General features: G+C 42.5%; 1 protein-coding gene across 2 annotated transcripts in view; it reads right to left on the bottom strand.

Moving 5' to 3' along the window:
- The window catches only part of LOC111871873 (cell surface glycoprotein 1), a 178,704-nt gene that overhangs the window by 79,636 nt on the left and 80,454 nt on the right, over window positions 1–18,614 (bottom strand). The window contains exons 6-7 of one of the 2 annotated variants that reach the window (XM_023865256.2): window positions 16,303–16,483; window positions 13,301–13,492 (exon numbers count right to left, since the gene is read on the bottom strand). In XM_023865256.2, coding sequence (XP_023721024.1) covers window positions 13,336–13,492; window positions 16,303–16,483 — 338 coding nt within the window. In that variant the 3' untranslated portion in view covers window positions 13,301–13,335. Of the gene's footprint in view, window positions 1–13,227; window positions 13,493–16,302; window positions 16,484–18,614 lie in introns of those variants that run through there. The other variant, XM_023865255.2, reaches the window with a different exon arrangement.

The raw sequence follows: 18,614 nt of genomic DNA, 5'->3' as shown, positions 1-18,614 counted from the left end.
TCTTCATAACCACCGCTGTGAGAACCTCAGATCCTATATAGCGCTATATCCCAGAAGAGAGAACTCTTCATAACCACCGCTGTGAGAACCTCAGATCCTATATAGCGCTATATCCCAGAAGAGAGAACTCTTCATAACCACCGCTGTGAGAACCTCAGATCCTATATAGCGCTATATCCCAGAAGAGAGAACTCTTCATAACCACCGCTGTGAGAACCTCAGATCCTATATAGCGCTATATCCCAGAAGAGAGAACTCTTCATAACCACCGCTGTGAGAACCTCAGATCCTATATAGCGCTATATCCCAGAAGAGAGAACTCTTCATAACCACCGCTGTGAGAACCTCAGATCCTATATAGCGCTATATCCCAGAAGAGAGAACTCTTCATAACCACCGCTGTGAAAACCTCAGATCCTATACCGCGCTATCTCAGAAGAGAGAACTCTTCATAACCACAGCTGTGAGAGCCTCAGATCCTACACGGCGCTATATCCCAGAAGAGAGAACTCTTCATAACCACCGCTGTGAGAACCTCCGATCCTATATAGCGCTATATCCCAGAAGACAGAACTCTTCATAACCACCGCTGTGAGAACCTCAGATCCTATATAGCGCTATATCCCAGAAGAGAGAACTCTTCATAACCACCGCTGTGAGAACCTCAGATCCTATATAGCGCTATATCCCAGAAGAGAGAACTCTTCATAACCACCGCTGTGAGAACCTCAGATCCTACATAGCGCTATATCCCAGAAGAGAGAACTCTTCATAACCACCGCTGTGAGAACCTCACGTCCTACGTGGTTAATTGAACGTTCGCAGAGCCAGAGGATAGCGTGTAACACAATCAAGGTTGCATATGACTATTGGATCCCGTTTACTCTCTCGAAATTGTAATTAAATCTCCAGTTAACTACAAAAAGGGCCGCGCCATAGCTCAAGCGGTTAGTCGCTGGCTACCCACCGCGGCGGCCTGTGTTTCATCCCGGGTCTGGTCAAGTGGGATTTGTGGAGAACAAAGTGGCGCTGGAGCAGGTTTTCTCCGAGTACTTCGGTTTCCCCTGCCAATCTTCATTCCACCAACTGCTCCACAATCACCCTCACCTATCATCTGGGGCTGGTACAATAAGCCAGAAGTGGCCGCAGTACAAGGGACTTAGTCTTACCCCACTAGCAATAAAAAAACTACAGAGAAAATTGCAATAATTTGAGCCATTAATTTGTCATAAGCGTGTCATTTCCTAGCACCGAATTTAGGAATTAACGGAGCTATACATCCATTCCCTCATACGTCTTTATGATCTCATGGCGCGATGCTTAAATAATCACGGAAGACTTTCCATTTGCCATTTACCGGAAGGTATATGTTGACATGTCGATCACAGTGGCCGCGCGGTCTAAGGCATAAAGTGTCTTCTTCTTCCCGGGAGCTGGGATCGTGAGTTCGAATCCCACTCAAGGCATGGATGTCTGTGTTGCTATGTGTGTATGTAGCAGCCTTGCGATTGGCTGATCCCCTGTCCAAGGAGTCTTACAGACTGTGTAAGAAGATCAAAGTAACTGAAAAAGCAGCCAAGGTCCGAAGGGCTGTAGAGACACAGAGAGAAGAAGAGATTATGTTGACATATGACGAACGCAAAGAGTAAACTTCACAGCATCATAATCAGTCTTCTAATGGTAAATAAAGATTACATTAATTCCCTGATATGAAATTGTAGACAGATTTGCACCTTTAGCTGTGTGTGGTAAACAATTTATAGTTTACTTCAATGTTTTGTGGTCACACTGTATGCACAAGAATATAATTTCTAGTTCGCGTGTGAACTACCATCCCCCCGCTTCCCCGCCTGGCTGCCTGTAAATAAAAGAGCGGATGTCCGGTTTGTTATCAAATTTAAATTTTTAGAACACGATCCAATCCCACGATAGAGACAGACACCTGTGTGAACGTCTGTCTGCACTTACCAACCGGTAGAATATTTTTTATGGCTGCCTTTGTAGAGGAAAACTCCTATTACACTGGCGCCAGCATGTGAACCACAGCATTTACACTGCAGAAACCCCATAAAGAAGTTATTTCTTTTTCACGTAAAGCGGTTTACTTCGTGAACTGGCCATATTTATAGAGGACAATGAGGACGGATGAGAATTAAAGCATTTGCGTCAAGCCGCAGCTCTTCTGTGAACAACAAAAATAATACATTCATACTCGAAATGATAAATTTTGTAAATATGTGCACATGAGGGGACACGAGGTAACATAGTCGGTCGAGCCACTATGCTACAAAATGGAAGGTTGCTGGTTTAATTCCCGATGAAGTCACTGGATTTTTCAATTGACCTAATCCTTCCAGCCGCATTGTGGCCCTGTGGTCGACTCAGCCTCTAACAGAAATGAGTACCAGGAAACTTCGTGGGGGGTTAAGGGTGGCCGGCACGTAAGGCTGACAAACTCACTGCCATCTGTGTGTCGATTTTCTGGAAAATGTGGGAGCCTCGATGGATCGCAACTCTATGGGCCTCCACGACCTGTTACAAGGACAGCTTTACGTCTTTTTATACGCATATAGAGTGATTATATTTTAATAGAAATATTCACCCAAGTTCTTAATGCATAACTACGCTTTGGTAGCTCAGATTATATAGTGCCACACTGTAAGATGATTATTTAATAATGAATTTGAAACTGTGTTAGAGGAAACAGTCGTAGTGCGATGCAGAACTGAATCAGAGTAGCCGATCACTATCCTGAGTTTTGAAACAAGGATTTTCCAAATAGAAACAAGAGTACTTACATATTAGGTTTAATGTAAGTACTTTTTAACGACTCCTAGGATATTGGCCTTCGTCTGAAATATGGGAAGATGATTAAACAAAAAAATAAGCTCCGTGGCTTTAGTCCACAAGCGAACTATACAGTCCGAGCGACTGCCGCTTGTAGGCGAAGTTAGTGCCAACTTTAGCGGATAGAGGTTGTCGCGTGATCAGCACATCGAATCCCCACAGCCGTTAATCTCGGTTTTCTAGACCGGAGCCGCTATTTCCTTGAAATAGCTCCTTAATTATCCTCACGAGGCTGAGTGGACCCCGTTCCAGACCCCCTAATTCTCAGAAAATCTGGTAGTGTCGAGAATCGAACCCGGGACCTCTGGATTTGTAACCAGGAACTCTGACCACTAGACCACAGAGGCGGTCTTGTGAAGATGATAATGAATGGTTAGGAATTAATTATTTTGAAGAAGACGCTGCCTACCTAAACACGTAAATACTGAGAAATACTGTCACGTGTTTCAGTGACTAAGACCGTACTCTTTTTAGATAGCGGCGTTAGAACTTCAAATCGAGAATCTATTACATCTTGTGGATTGTTGTGTCCTGTTTGTCATTTCGTCTGTCTCCTCTCAGTTATTAGAAAAATTGCGGTGTGATATTACCGTGACGCTTTAATTACATAACATGCACGCTGCTATAATATTAGAATGTACATATAATCCGTATAATTTTAATTGACCACTCATAGTCATATAAACAACTTAGGAAATATCAGTTTAGGTTTATAATAGCGCTACTTGCTGGGATTCTGTGCTGTACAAATTCCCACACATGCAGTGCAATATATTATGGCCAGACTCCGTGGTCAGATGCAGCCTGTTCTGTGAAGATTTACGGAGGTGTCTGCTACAAATGTGTGTGGGTTCATTTCACGAGACAGGCACTGGCTACGTCACGACTAACAGAAATATGTCAGGAAATGTTTTAACCGAGACACGTCCATTTCTATATCGCGGGATCTCACTCACCTTCCTGTAGATTGCGTAATTTCTTGCTCCAGCTTTTCTGTACCTTAGCCACATAGGAGGGGGGCAGATTAGTGTAGAGTTCAGTACTTTACAACACATCGAAATATTAATAGACACCTATGTACTGTATATGTGTGTGTATGCCTATGAAAAATGTAAAAGAAAAGACAGGATACAGGTCAAAATTAAGAAAACGTTTGGTCGTTTGTGAACTTCCATCATGACTCTGGATTTATCATTGGATTTTAATGTATATGGACCCGGGGTAGCGTAGTCGGTATGGGCTAGACGACCGAGGGGTTGGAGTTCGAGTCCCGGTGAAGTCAAGAATTTTCTCTTCTCGCCGGACACGGTAGCTAGGCTTGCACTGTCGTCGCTTGCTCGGAAGTCAGGATCATGGGTTCGAATTCCACACAAGGCATGGATATCTGGTATGTGTATGTGTTTATGTATGTAGCTGTCTTGCGACGGACTGGTTACTCATCCGAGGAGTCCTACTGTCTGTAGAATGATCAAAATGAAAAGAACAAACCTCGACACCTTAAGGTATAAGATGAAAGGATGAAGTACGTAAATAAGTTTTAATGTACAGTTTTCCTTTACGGTGAGAAATATTGGGAGACTAAACGCCTCGCGTGAGATTTTATGTTTTGGCGGCAAAGATTATTGAGACTACGGTCTTCTGGGAAGTGACGCCATCTACTTTGGTAGACAGGTATTGAAATTTCGGAGCAATATTTCATGAAGTTGGAGGCAGGAAGTTTTTCTGGAATGTTGGTAACGATCTGGTAGACTACACGGCGTCACATCCTATAGTCCCAACCATTAAAACTTCTAATATTTTATATTTTATTTGTTCTTTGCACAAATTACATAAAATTAACTCACAAGCATAGTTAGTTAGTTATTGGAGAGGGTGGGTTTCCCCATGCACTTAGACCTGTATTGGTCCATTGTGCTTCCCTCTATGATTTCTACCAGTCTCTATATCCTACCGGTACTGGTGCTTACCATCAGTCCCGCCCAGCCAGCGAGACCGGCTCTACTAGCTGAGAGGTATCTATAATGCTTCCCCCATCTACCAGAGGTATTGACTCACAGGCATAAATAAATGGACCAACATTTCCATATTGTCGCTTCTCCATAAACTTCAGTGGACACTTTCTTATCCCAGTATTAATCAGAAGAATTGAGAGTTGGATAAAACTGCGCTTTCTAACACTTACGTTCTCTGCCGCGTATGGAAAACAGTTCACAATATCTAGCAAAATTATTCTCTGAGAGACCCAACACCTAATTAATCATATTATTTATTTCTAGCATATATAAGGACACGATCAGTAATTCGGGATGCGTACCTTTGATTGATTGGTTGATAGTGATTTGTGAAGTGCAAAGAATAATCCTGGTATATGACTGAAGGGACTGAGAAAAATCATGAACGTTCTAGTCAGGCAGCGCTGTGATACACGGCAGAAGAATCACCGCTTGAGACAAGTTGGTTACAAAATTCGTTGCATTTCAAGGGCTATATAAGTAGATCTTGTAGTATATTTTCGTGAGCACATGCAAATGTCCCCTTGAAAACTAAGAAGGCTGACTAACCTGTTCTTACCAGCGACATACAGGGACATGCGAGTGATATATAGCGCAGGTCTTGCGTCAGTTGGACATGATATCACACAAAGGGCTTCCATAGCAAACAGGTGGAGACAGAATTACCTGAGAAGGCCATCATTTAGATGGCAACCAGCATAACCAACCGAAATTTGCGGTGTTGCGTTCCTTTTATTGCGGCCCTCCGCCTTCTAATGTTGGCTGTTCTAACGGGTGACTAATTGTTAGGATATTGAATGCAGTTTCACAATGGGTTAAATAAAAATATGAGTAGGCAGAACTAAGAATAAACCAAAAGCTGGTTATAGTTACTTGAAATTCAACCACGATTTTTTTTTGTTTCATTTTCTAATTAATATGAAATTTGCAGCCTGGTGAGTTAAGAGCTGCGAAGATTACGGTCTTCTATGATATGACGCAATGCAGTCGGATGTGAAAGTAGCAACGAGTCGGAGAAACCTGTTACATCCATCTTCCGGGGGGAAGATGGGGCAACATGCTCTCCCGAATCTTTCAACCAAACAACACATCCAAGGAGTCAGTGATCCTTTTATTCACCGCCGGCGAAACTCTAACCAAAATGCTAAGAACTTCTTCGCTAATCCAGGCAGTGTCATCATTTCATTAGCGCAAAATTGCTTTATCTGCGTGACACTTTCTCTCCAGACGTCTCCATAATTATTCATAAACAAGCAACTGTTAATCCAAACATAAAAAGAGAGGTCAGTCTTCACTACTACGAGGAAAGATCAAGATTTCTTCTATTAGCAGACACTATGTTGACACAGCGAAATATACGAGGTATCAGTCTTTAAGCGGTTACCGAGATGGATTGTTACTTCATTTAAGGACACTATTAGAATAGCAGAATTAAGCCTTGTATAATATTAAATTTGGTGTAAAAATGAGCGGAGACACTCGTTATCTATTTGACTGTATTATCCCAGCGTTTGACTGAAGAAATTGTGAAAAACCTTAGCATAATATTCAGACCAAGGTACCTCTAGACAGCGCTACAATTACACTAACTGGGACGCTGCTCTAGCTGCTGCAACAGAAGCTGTGTCTGCAGTTGTACTCCAGTACTCGGACCTTGCTGTAGCAACTGCAGCAGAAGCTGTGGCTGCACTTGTGCTGCTGTACCCGGACATTGCTGTAGCTGCTGCAGCAGAAGCTGTGGCTCCAATACATAGATATTTCTGTTCCTGGTGCAGTAAAAGCTGTGGCTGCACTTGTGCTGCTGTACCCGGACATTGCTGTAGCTGCAGCAGCAGAAGCTGTGTCTGCAGTTGTACTCCAGTACTCGGACCTTGCTGTAGCAACTGCAGCTGTACTGCAGTACCCGGACCTTGCTGTATCTACTGCAGCAGAAGCTGTGGCTCCAATACGTAGATATTTCTGTTCCTGGTGCAGTAAAACCTGTGGCTGCACTTGTGCTGCTGTACGCGGACATTGCTGTAGCTGCTGCAGCAGAAGCTGTGTCTGCAGTTGTACTCCAGTACTCGGACCTTGCTGTGGCTGCACTTGTGCTGCTGTAGGCGGACCTTGCTGTATCTACTGCAGCAGAAGCTGTAGCTGCACTTGTGCTGCTGTACCCGGACATTGCTGTAGCTGCCGCAGCAGAAGCTGTGGCTCCAATACGTAGATATTTCTGTTCCTGGTGCAGTAAAAGCTGTAGCTGCACTTGTGCTGCTGTGCCCAGACGTTGCTGTAGCTGCTGCAGCAGAAGCTGTGGCTCCAATACGTAGATATTTCTGTTCCTGGTGCAGTAAAAGCTGTGGCTCCACTTGTACTGCTGTACCCAGACGTTGCTGTAGCTGCTGCAGCAGAAGCTGTGGCTCCAATACGTAGATATTTCTGTTCCTGGTGCAGTAAAAGCTGTGGCTCCACTTGTGCTGCTGTACCCAGACCTTGTTGTAGCTGCTGCAACAGAATTTGTGGCTGTGTGCAGGTGTGCTGAAGTACTCAGACGTTGCCAGCGAATATGCAGTAATAGATCAGCATTGCTATAATTGCTGCAGTGGAAGTTGTGACTGAAATTATGCTGTAGTTCTGAGACGCTGTTACGGTTGCTGCAGTAGAAGCAGCTCCACGCAGTAAGGGGCTGAGTGCTGTTCCGTTAAAGAGCAGGTCATTGGCGAACATGCGTGCAGTGAACAGATGTGTCCAAATTACAGAGTCCTTTCCGCAGACACAAGAAAATGCGCTCTGTCATTTCCCACAACATCCCGGTACCGCAGACGTCACTTGCGCCTATTATCTTTCTTTTTCCCCCTTGGCACTACAGCCCCAGTGGGCCTAGGCCTACCTCCATGAACTTCTCCGTTCACTTCGGTTTTTCTAGATCTTACACATTCGGTAGGACTCCTTGGGCAGGTGATCAGCTCGTCGCAAGGCCTCTACCTGTACACAAACACAGAAAAACGCCCTGAGTGGGATTCGAACCCACGATCCCGGTTTCCAAGCGAGCGAAGACAGTACATGCCGCTCCTATTATCTACAGGTAGAAAATAATATTTCTTTGGCTTGTCGACGTCTGAAAGGCGGAGAAACCTGGAGACCACGCAAGAAGGAAATAAGATGCAGAATTACACTACAAAGTCAGATTTACGGAGTTGTGCCCTGAATGAAACTAATCGTTCTGTATATCCCCATTAGCCTATATATTTGCGTCACCTAAGACGACAGCTCAAGTAAGGAAATATTGCGTCCTGAAAGAGGCGCATAGAGGGAGCTGCCAATAACTCACCAAATTTCCCACGTCTAAAATCCACTTCTGACACTTCGCCCAATTACACCTTATGTAGACTTTTCCTTAGAGATTCTCTTACAAATTTTTCTATGCATTTCTCCCGTTTACAAGTGCTAAATGTCCCGCCAATTTCATTTTTCTGCATTTGGTTATCCTAATAATGTTGCGTGAGTTTTCAAAATTACGAAGGTGCTCTTTATGAAATTATCTTGACCCTCTGTCACTTCCACCCTCCTATGTCCAAACATTCGCCTCAGCACCAGTAAATCCATGTTCTTCCCTCACGTTGAGAGATCAAGAGGTCTACATACACAAGACAAAAATTGGGGTTATTGTTTATTGTATTCTAATTAGGTCCTGTTTTTATCTAAAACACCGCCCTGTCTATATTTCAAAACACAAAGTTTCGGAGTCTGAATTTTGTCTCAGTCTTGAGGTAAAATCTACTCAGTTGGGACCAATCGATAGAGAGAGAGTCTATCTCTGGAGATAGGATGTTTTACCTGAAGACGGATATAGGGAGATAGAGCTACTCCCTATCTCCGGGGATAGTAGGGTTTACCTGAAGACGGAAATAGGGAGCTAGAGCTACTCCCTAACTCCGGAGATAGTAGGGTTTACCTGAAGACGGAGGTAGGGACATATTTTTTTTAATGCTAGTGGGGTGGGACTAAGTCCCTTGTACTGCGGCCACATCTGGCCTATTGTACCAGCCCCAGATGATAGGTGAGGGTGATTGTGGAGCAGTTGGCGGAATGAACATTGGTAGGGGAGACCGAAGTACTTGGAGAAAACCTGCCCCAGCGCCACTTTGTCCACCACAAATCCCACTTGACCAGACCCGGGATCGAACCCGGGCCGCCGCGGTGGGAAGCCAGCGAATAACCGCTTGAGCTATGGCGCGGCCAAGGTAGGGAGATAAGAACTAGCTCTATCGATTGGACCCAACTGAGTAGGGTTTACCTGAAGACGGAAACAGAATCCAGTATCCGAAACGTTGTGTTTTGAAATATAAACACGGTGTTGTTTTCAGATAAAGACAGGACGATGGATAATGTCCAAAAACATAATATTTGCACTGATGTACCATCGTCACAAACTTTTAGATCTTATTTAAATATCTTTAGGTTCTATGTTTAAGAGGAGGATATATTAGATTACTGTGTGGTACACAGGCCTGTCTGCGCTGGTGACCACGCCTTAAAGTATAGCCAGCAGTCACGGTGCTTGCACACATAATGTGCAGTTATATTTCTTTTCTCAGCATATCAACCTGCTTCCTGAGAATCGCTTTCTCGAGACTGTTAACCCTGTTTTACATGGGGACCACCACACAATGGAAGCCCTAAGGACGATGAACCGTGGTGAAATACAGATATATAATTTTGTCGTGTCTGAACTGCAGATTACAATTTTCACCCCTGAATCTAAGAGTGCGCAAGCCTTAAAATTCGCGGCACTAAAATGCCTTAAAGGTCTTCGTTTACTGTGTTCTAGTTTCCAGCAGATTCCGGATTCCTTTATGAGCTCCGGAAATGACTTATCTCGACTGCTTTGGGCCCAGCCCTGTCCACATTCTCATAATTGTTTGGCGATGGTGATGGTTTGCAGTATGTAGCGAGGTGCAGATGTGAGACTCGAAGCCGCAAGAGACTGAACCTGAGATCAAAATCACTACGCCTTAAAAGGCACAAACATTACGGATAGTATTGCTGTTTCTTGACTTGTAGCTAAAGGTAAGTTAGAGAATTCTTCCTTGTTATCCACTTCTTCAATTTGCAGTATATGTCTCCCTTGCTCTGACATTTATATGTGGATTCGTTTATAAAATTATACACAGTTTTCAAAGGCACACCATTTTTGTTTCTCGTACGGTAATTAAATTTGCCTTCATACATAAGGCTGACGACCCTTTCACCAATCTAGGTAATATTATCAGTCTTTTAGCACAAAACCACAAGTACTGATTAAAATTGGAAAAAATATAAGCAAAAAATTCAACCGGAATTCAGTAGAATTATGTTGCAGATAAATAAGAACTCTTCAGCCAAACAATTTACGACACTCGAAGCGATATCTGATACCTGTTTCGGATTGGATGGTTTCAATTGAGCATATTTTAAACTGGACTGTTGAAGCTCTCGATTTCATGAAAATGACAGAAACCCCGAACTTGAGGGAAATCCGTGAACCTTAAACCTGCATGCACTAATTATAAATTTATACGAGCAAAATTCAAATAACCGATCACTAGAGAGTTAATTTCTAAATCACATACAAGATTTTTACTGCCAGTACTGCACCCAAATATGAGACACTTTTACGATTTAAGATCTGTACTCTTTCACTACATTAGCACAATATTCGCGCCCTAAAAATATAACTATAATTTATGCGAAGGTACAATATGGGAATTATGAATGTGTAAAGGTAAGGCGAAAGGTAACGTTGTCACTGTACTTAAATAATTAAGATATGCACCATGAAAATATATGGGGGAATGGATATATAGACCCATGTTTTCTTGACCTCGGCACTAGTTTGACGTGAGTGGTCAATTTCAAGCCTCGGCCACTTTACCACCGGGGACAGCCCCCCCCCTCCCAGTACTCATTGGATAGGTGGCTGGGTGAACCCCAGAGCCGGTCTAGAAGACGTGGACAAGTGAATATTCTTGATCCTACTGGGACTCGAACTCCGACCCCTTGGTCGTCCAACCAGTAGCAAGTCGCTATACCGACTGAGCTATCCCGGCTCTGTTTTAACTTTATGGAATAAATTTCATAATTGAATTGATATTTCAAACAACGAAATGAGATTATGTTACAAATTAAATGGATAGGGTTAAGAAAACCCCTTAATTTCATTCAGTATCACTACGTAATGTTCCCTTCAGCATTACTTATACTGACGAAACCACATACTGCCACATCTTTACGGGATGTGTACCACTGTGACATTCGGGGGCCTCAATTACGGCCACTTTAGGATATTACATAGGTGTTCAAGTAGAACATAACAATTAGAATACAAAGATATAGTTTTGCCTGCGGTTCAGTATGGGCGTGAAACTTAGTATCTGATATTAAGGGAGGAACATCCCACCGAGGCGGTCCGGGTTCGATCCCGGGTCTCATCAAGTGGGATTTGTGGTGGACAAAGTGGCGCTGGGGCAGGTTTTCTCCGAGTACTTCGGTTTCCCCTGCCAATCTTCATTCCACTAATTGCTCCACATTCACCCTCACCTATCATCTGGGGCTGGTACAACAGGCCAGAAGTGGCCGCAGTACAAGGGACTTAGCCCCACCCCACTAGCAATAAAGAAGGAGGAACGTAGACTGAGGGTGTTTGAGAACAGGGTGTTGAGGAGAATATTTGGACCGAAGAGAGATGAAGTGACAGGAGGTTGGAGAAAACTGCATAATGAGGAGCTTCATAACTTGTGCTCTTCTCCAAGTATAATTAGAATGGTCAAGTCAAGGAGGATGAGGTTGGCAGGGAATGTAGCATGAATGGGGCAGAGGAATGCATATAGGATATTGGGAAAGCCAGAAGGAAAGAGACCACTGGGAAGATCAACACGTATGTGAGCAGACATTATTAAAATGGATCTTAGAGAGATGGGATGGTATGGTATGGTATGGAATGGATTTATCTGGCTCAGGATAGGGACCGTTGGAGGACTCTTGCGAACACGGTAATGAACTTTCGGGTTCCATAAAATTCAGGGAGTTTCTTGAGTAGCTGAATAATTGGCGTCTTTTCAAGAATGGTTCAGCTCCATTAGTGAGTCACTTAACAAAAGTAGACTGCATATATCAAAGATATAATTAAATTGCCCGTAAAGGCAATATTTTGTAAGTAAATTGGTTACCACAAGGAAAAGATTTTTCCATATTCCAGAAAAGCTGATATTTTACATTAAATGAAAGGCGCAGATTGTGTATTATGAAGACAGATTGCAGGATTTGTGAGAAATGTTATTCTCGAGTATTTTGCTTCCTTTGTCCATACCAGAATTTCTATAGGAACGGTGTTTGAGTATGTTTGGCTTCCATTCATTCTAGAATACTTTGCCTAACGTACCCTACCTAATCACTCAAAGAATGAAATACGACAATGTAATTTTATCTCATGTATTATATGGATTAATGTTAAACTTGATGTCTCACAATATTCTACTGAAACTCAAAAATTTGTTTTGAAACAACAATAAAAAACCATTCAGAATATTAGTTTTTTTTTTCACACTCCTCAACTGTAACTCAGTTCCGAGAGTGTACTTGGGGAAAGAACCGGTTTTCGAATGTTGTAATTTAAGAGAAATTACTTCTAGTCTAGCGTCCATGTTGACACCTGCAAGCGAATAAAATTATCCACGAAACTCTCAGATAATCCCTAAAGGAATCTTGTCTGGAAACAAGTGGCTCAGAAGAAGAGATATTTTAATGAAGAGTTTTATCATCAGGATTGTGGCGCCGTGTAGTCTATGGAGCCAATATTTTCCTTCGAAACGTCCGTAAAATTTTACCAGCCCACACAGAGCCACAGTCCATAAAGTAATTCTGTTCGGTCACCGTGAGAAGCCCAAGTCATAAGAAGCTCCACAGATACTATACCATTTCTGACAGTCGGGATTAATGGGTTTTTGGGCTTTTCCTTCGGTCTGTATTCCAAAGAACACTAAAGATCACGTTTCGGAAACGGGACCTCCTTCCGTCCTCAGGTGGGTGGATGTGAGGCACATACTCTGCTGGATCGGTTAGAGAGAGCTAATCACAATCGCTCTTAGCTTTTCTAACAGACCCAACAGAGTAGGTGTCTCACATCCCCTCACCTGAGGACGGAAACTTATCCAGTTTCCGAAAGGTTGCGTCCTTTAGTGTTCTTTTAGAATATCGGAAGATGAACAAAGTCCAGAAACCCATTCGTCCGACTGTCATACACCATCGTCAGAACAGCTGAGAATCTACCATTTCTAACTCTTGTTAAAATGCTGAAACTTAATAAGGCTGTGTAGCTGAAATATGGTAACAAATGAAAGAAAAATTGACAAATTATTAATGACATCTTCATTTCTCTCACATATGGAGAATTCTGCTTCACTTTTCATTTTCCAGTTACTTACATTGGTTCATTATTTAATTTATAAAGCGTCCATTTTCACTCTCTCTCTACAGACTTGAGATTGCTGTCTCGTTCCGGGTTTGTATATATTACTGTCATGTGATAGGGGGGAGGCCCGGAGGAGCTGACCACTGGTACGGAATCCTCTTCAGTGGCCCTTTCGTAACCCCGTCTCAGCTGCGTAAGGTAATTACTGTAAAGAGAAAGTAGCCATTTCATTAATCTTCATTTATAGAAAATTTGTTTTTCTGTGTGAGATTGGATGTCTTACGACAGTGCTCAGAAGTTTCAAACCGTAGAATCATGATAAAAGCAGTCTTCTTGGATGTGGCGCCTTGTAGATATTGTGTTAACCGACGTTTCGGAGGAAGACTGCTTTCATCTGAGTCACGGCCGTGAAAACCTCAAATCTTACCTGTAGAATCATGTTCACAGGGACAGACAAGCTGCTATGCAACCGTCCGATGACAACAAGAGGACAGTTCAGTCAGGTTGCTGGATGGTGGAGGTCAGCGCAGTCTTCACAGCAAGTGCCACTTCGAGCCTTCAATATCGCTCTAATGAATTCCATCTGTCTTCGTCATATTGCAGTACTTACATTCCTCAATATGTTATAATATTTAGGATTATATAAACTATGCACACATTAGTATTAGTTAAAAGATATAATATTTATATCTATGGTATGGTAATAATACGGGTAATTTCCATATATATTGACAATATCCTTCTGAACATGGTCATTTTGACCGAAATACGTAAAGGATGAAAAATTAAAAACACAAATATTATCAATCACACTGGACGGCAGTTAAAAATCTTGTATTCATTTACTCGTGTGACTAATCAGGATGAACCAAGTTAAGTTGACATAAACTAATTCGGAATAAACTGTTCCAGGGTCATAATTAAACTTAACTATCTTGTTGAAGTTTCACAGAATGTGACAGAAAATTGTAGATCTAGAATACGGCTAATATTTTATTACGACAAATACTGACTACATTTCAGCATAAACGACTGGATATATTCCGTGGCCTGTAGTCTGCAATCGAACTATACCGACCGAGCGACCGCTGCTTGTCGGCGAAGTTAGTGCCAACTTTAGCAAATAGAGGGTGTCACGTGGTCAGAGCAAGGGATTCCCACGGCCGTTAATCTCGGTTTTCTAGACCGGAACCGCTATTTTCTTGAAATAGCTCCTCAATTATCCTCACGACGCTGAGTGGAACCCGTTCCAGACCCACTACTTCTCAGAAAATTTGGTAGAGCCGAGACTCTAACCTGGGACCTCTAGATCTGTAGCCAGGAACTCTGATCACTAGTACACAGAGGCGGTCTAAACTACTGGATATGATGATGGTGTTGATGTTGTTGATGCCGATGATGATGATGATGATGATAATAATAATAATAATATGAACTCAATAAAGTGTTTAACTAAGATGCCGAGTGTGTTGCTTATTGGCGTAGGGTGTATAATAAATACTATGAATGTATGTCTGATGTATGAATGTATAAGGGGTGGGCCTTCTTGGCCCTCGCACCGCGACCACATCTGTCTGACGTTACAATCTCATTAAGAAATAATATTCAGAAATCGTAAGCAGAAGCAATTAACAAATATACTATATGAATTTGGCACAAAAATGTCAGAATTCACGGAATTGATAACTGAGCCATTTGAAATATTATCAGAAGAATGAATTCTACATGCATTTGTACAACACATACATAAATTATAATTTAGAAATCCATTTACTGCTGCACAAGAAGCGGTTCCCCTGTTTATCCATGTAATATCACAAGACAAATTACGGCTTCAAATAAAATAGTAATTGTAGGGTAGGCCTACTTTTGAAAAAAGTTCCAAACACATTTAGCTTATATTAAAACAAAAGAAGCTAGGGCAAACCCGAGAAAATTACGACGACGACAGTAACGGTGGACACATAAAGTGGATATTCAGTGGACAGTTTTAAGGAAAGAAATTTAACGTAAGAATGGCAATGATAGTGGAAGCAGATTAGTGAAATCCGCCACTTCAGGTACTCGAGAAACTACGTGGGTCAAGCGAAGTGATATGTTTCCATTCACCAACAGGTTCTTCCGAATATTCTGATTGGAGGCATAAGAGCAATTATGAAACTAACTCCATGGAGCACAGACCTTCTTAAAAAGCTAACAGTCGTTCAGCTGGTCACTAAACTCCTCGCCTTTGTGTTTCGTTGCCATTACGACAAGAGCTCGCAAGTGACCCTTATTCTGTGAAATATCCAAAATGAAAAATGCACTTTCTAAGATATGAGGTTCTCACAGCGGTGGTTACGAAGAGCTCTCTCTTCTGGGATATAATGCCCTATATTTCGTTGAAAGTCAACAGACATTTCGGAACAAAATTTGGCCACCATCTTCAGGTCGAAGAATAAGGCAAGCAAGCCTGCTACTTCACTCTAGTTTCTTGCCTGACTTATTCCTTGAACCTAAATATGGAGTTGACATTTTCCACCGTAACGTCAGTTGGCTTTCAACGGAAAACATGTCAATATATTCCACAGGACAGAACTCTTACATTTTCTGTTGTTACAATTTGTGATTTAAGAAATTTCAATGGGTAATTTCGGCGTCGTCCCTTCAACGTTTCGGCGTACGCTGAAGTCACCATCTTCAGGGAGAATGAGTGTATGGGGCGGAAGAAGAATGCGGCACTGTACGTACGAGTATATAGGTCTTGCAATGAAAGAAACAGTTAAAGTGTGGAGCGCGGTGATGTCCGATTCAAAAGGATCCTGCAGTTAAGAAGGACGTTTGGAGGACAAAACGTGAGACCATACTTCTCTCAGTTTGTATCCCAACTCATGTTGTGGGGTTGTTTGTTTCGATGGCTTCCCTGATGATGTGGAGGTGATAACTGGGGATGCCTGCTAGAGCGAAATTCTACCCTCGTCTTGGATAATATTTATATTCTATAATTTTGTTAGGGTAAATCCAGGGTCAACTAACCTCTGTATTTTGAGAATGTAGAATCCGAACGCCATGATGCTGATTAGCAGGAACAGTCCAGCGAAGAGGATAACAAGAACAGTTGGCTTACTTATCGGCCAGCGGTCGTTTCCTTGGCGGACCCAGAAGGCCAGCAAGCTGGAGCTGGCGTCACTGGTGGAGCTGGGGACGGTCGCGTTCGCTGGAAGGGAACTTCCGGTTGGTGAAACCACTCCAGTGCCTGATCACCACTCGTTAATGCTTTGTTGTGAGCAGTCTGGACCTCGGGACAAGGCCTGCCAAACTAAGCTAAAAGGTGGTGTCTTCATATGCAAGTGAAACTGAGGTACAGATAATTCTGGGAAGTATGTTGCATTCTCTACATTCCTGCCTAGATGACAACGTGGCAACTCTAATATAAACATAGAAATGTAACTTTCCCGTTTCCTATTGTTGACCTGTTGCAGAACACTTCACACTCTTCTCAGTGCCAATCTATACGCCACCCACAGCTCGTAAATCCCTCCTCTTCTCGAAGAGGAAACTACTCGTACATTCCCAAACATATAAACGGTTTGGAAGGAAAAAAAATTTCGTCAGCATGACTGTGCTGACGAGGACCAGCAGCAATTTACTGGACTGGACTGGTGAAGCGATTGCGGAAGAGTTCTTGGATGAAATTCATATTTTAATACCAAATATTTGACTCACTCATGGAGCTGAGCCCTTCTTGAGTAGCTACCAATTGTGCAGCTGCTCAAGAACTTCCCACCCTTTTATGGAACCCGAAGGTTCATTACCGTGTTCACAAGATCCATCCACTGATCCCTATTCATATCAGATCAACACAATTCATATCATCCCATCCTACCTAACTAAGATCCATTTTAATATTGTCCATCCACCTACGTCTTTTTAATTATATGAGTATGAACTTATTTTAATTTCTTAGTTTGAGTGCTATTCCTTCTTTAAAGTTTTAGATACAGTACATTACCATACAGACAAACCATTGTTCTCCGTGTCAAGAAGCGCTTCTGTTTGCTTATTATGAGAAGATATATAAACGTAAAACATTGTGATATTTTAAGAGTGGTCTGTCCATAAAAATTACTCTCACCAATCCCAGAACCAAAAATACTGGAGATATTGCTCTCTTGTTATTTCAGCAGAGATGGAGATGAGTAGTGAGGTTCATGTTCCAAATACAGATACACAATTCTTATAGTCGATATATCGATCACCAGAATATCATGACGAACCAGAGGCATTCTACAAGTATGGTCATAATATTCTTTTACTGTTTCCACAGCCTTCTTGGGTCGGCCTCAGACTTTTCAGGTGCATGATCATTTTACAGACGGTAGGTCTCTTTTGGACGAGTGATCAGCCCGTCGCAAGGCCGCTGCCTAAACACAGGACAACACAAACACAGAATAAACACATACACACACCAAACATCCATGCCTTGTGTGGGATTCGAACCTACGATCCCAGCTTCAGAACGAGCGAAGACAGTACATGCCTTAAGGTGCGTCCACATTACTCGTGCTCGTGTGACTCGCTATGCTCGCGAGTAATGTGGACGATATGACAAGTCACGAGACAAGCAAATCTTAAATTTTTAAATTAAAACTATAGCCAATAAATGAAAATACGACTACAGCCTATACACACTACGAGTAAATATACGGATCCTCACGCGCTGAAGCCTGGCGCGCAACTGAAGAAGTGTGGACGAAGATTTATGGGCACAAGTAAAAGCCAGACGAGTCTCCCGACGAGCAGAAGCCTGGTGAGGACCAGCACGAGCACGAGTAATGTTGACGTGCCTTTAGACTGCTCGGGTACCGCGACCGGCTAGCCATAATATATCCATACTAAATACAAAGAGAATGCAGTGAAGGAGGGAAAACTTTACTAGGTTTGATGTTTTCACAGAGGTAACTATGAAACAGTATATTTTCTGGAACGTGATGCTGTTAATTTCTGCTTGGCTAGATTACGTTTCGGCCCTGAAGAGGAGGCAGAACCTTTCTCTGTAACGTAGATGAGATTCTACAAGACTACATGTAGTCACGAGGCAGAAGATTGCATACTTCAGACGAAGTAATTTTTAACGATTGTTTCTGTGACTACACAGTTTTGCTCAACCCAAGGACATAATTTTATCCTCCAGAGATCTCGACCGAAACTTTCTAAATCCTTGAGGTTTCTTCTTTGCATGCTGCCCTTGCGTGTGCCGACTGTTCTGCAACACCTCCTTTGCCCCTGCGGGTTCCATTCTGCAACCTGTCTAGCAATTCTGCACTTCTCCATTCGCATGACGTGGC

The sequence above is a fragment of the Cryptotermes secundus genome, unplaced genomic scaffold, assembly GCF_002891405.2.
Source record: "Cryptotermes secundus unplaced genomic scaffold, Csec_1.0 scaffold1350, whole genome shotgun sequence".
NCBI classification, from domain to species: Eukaryota; Metazoa; Arthropoda; class Insecta; order Blattodea; family Kalotermitidae; genus Cryptotermes; species Cryptotermes secundus.
This window is presented reverse-complemented; position numbering and strand designations above follow the sequence as displayed.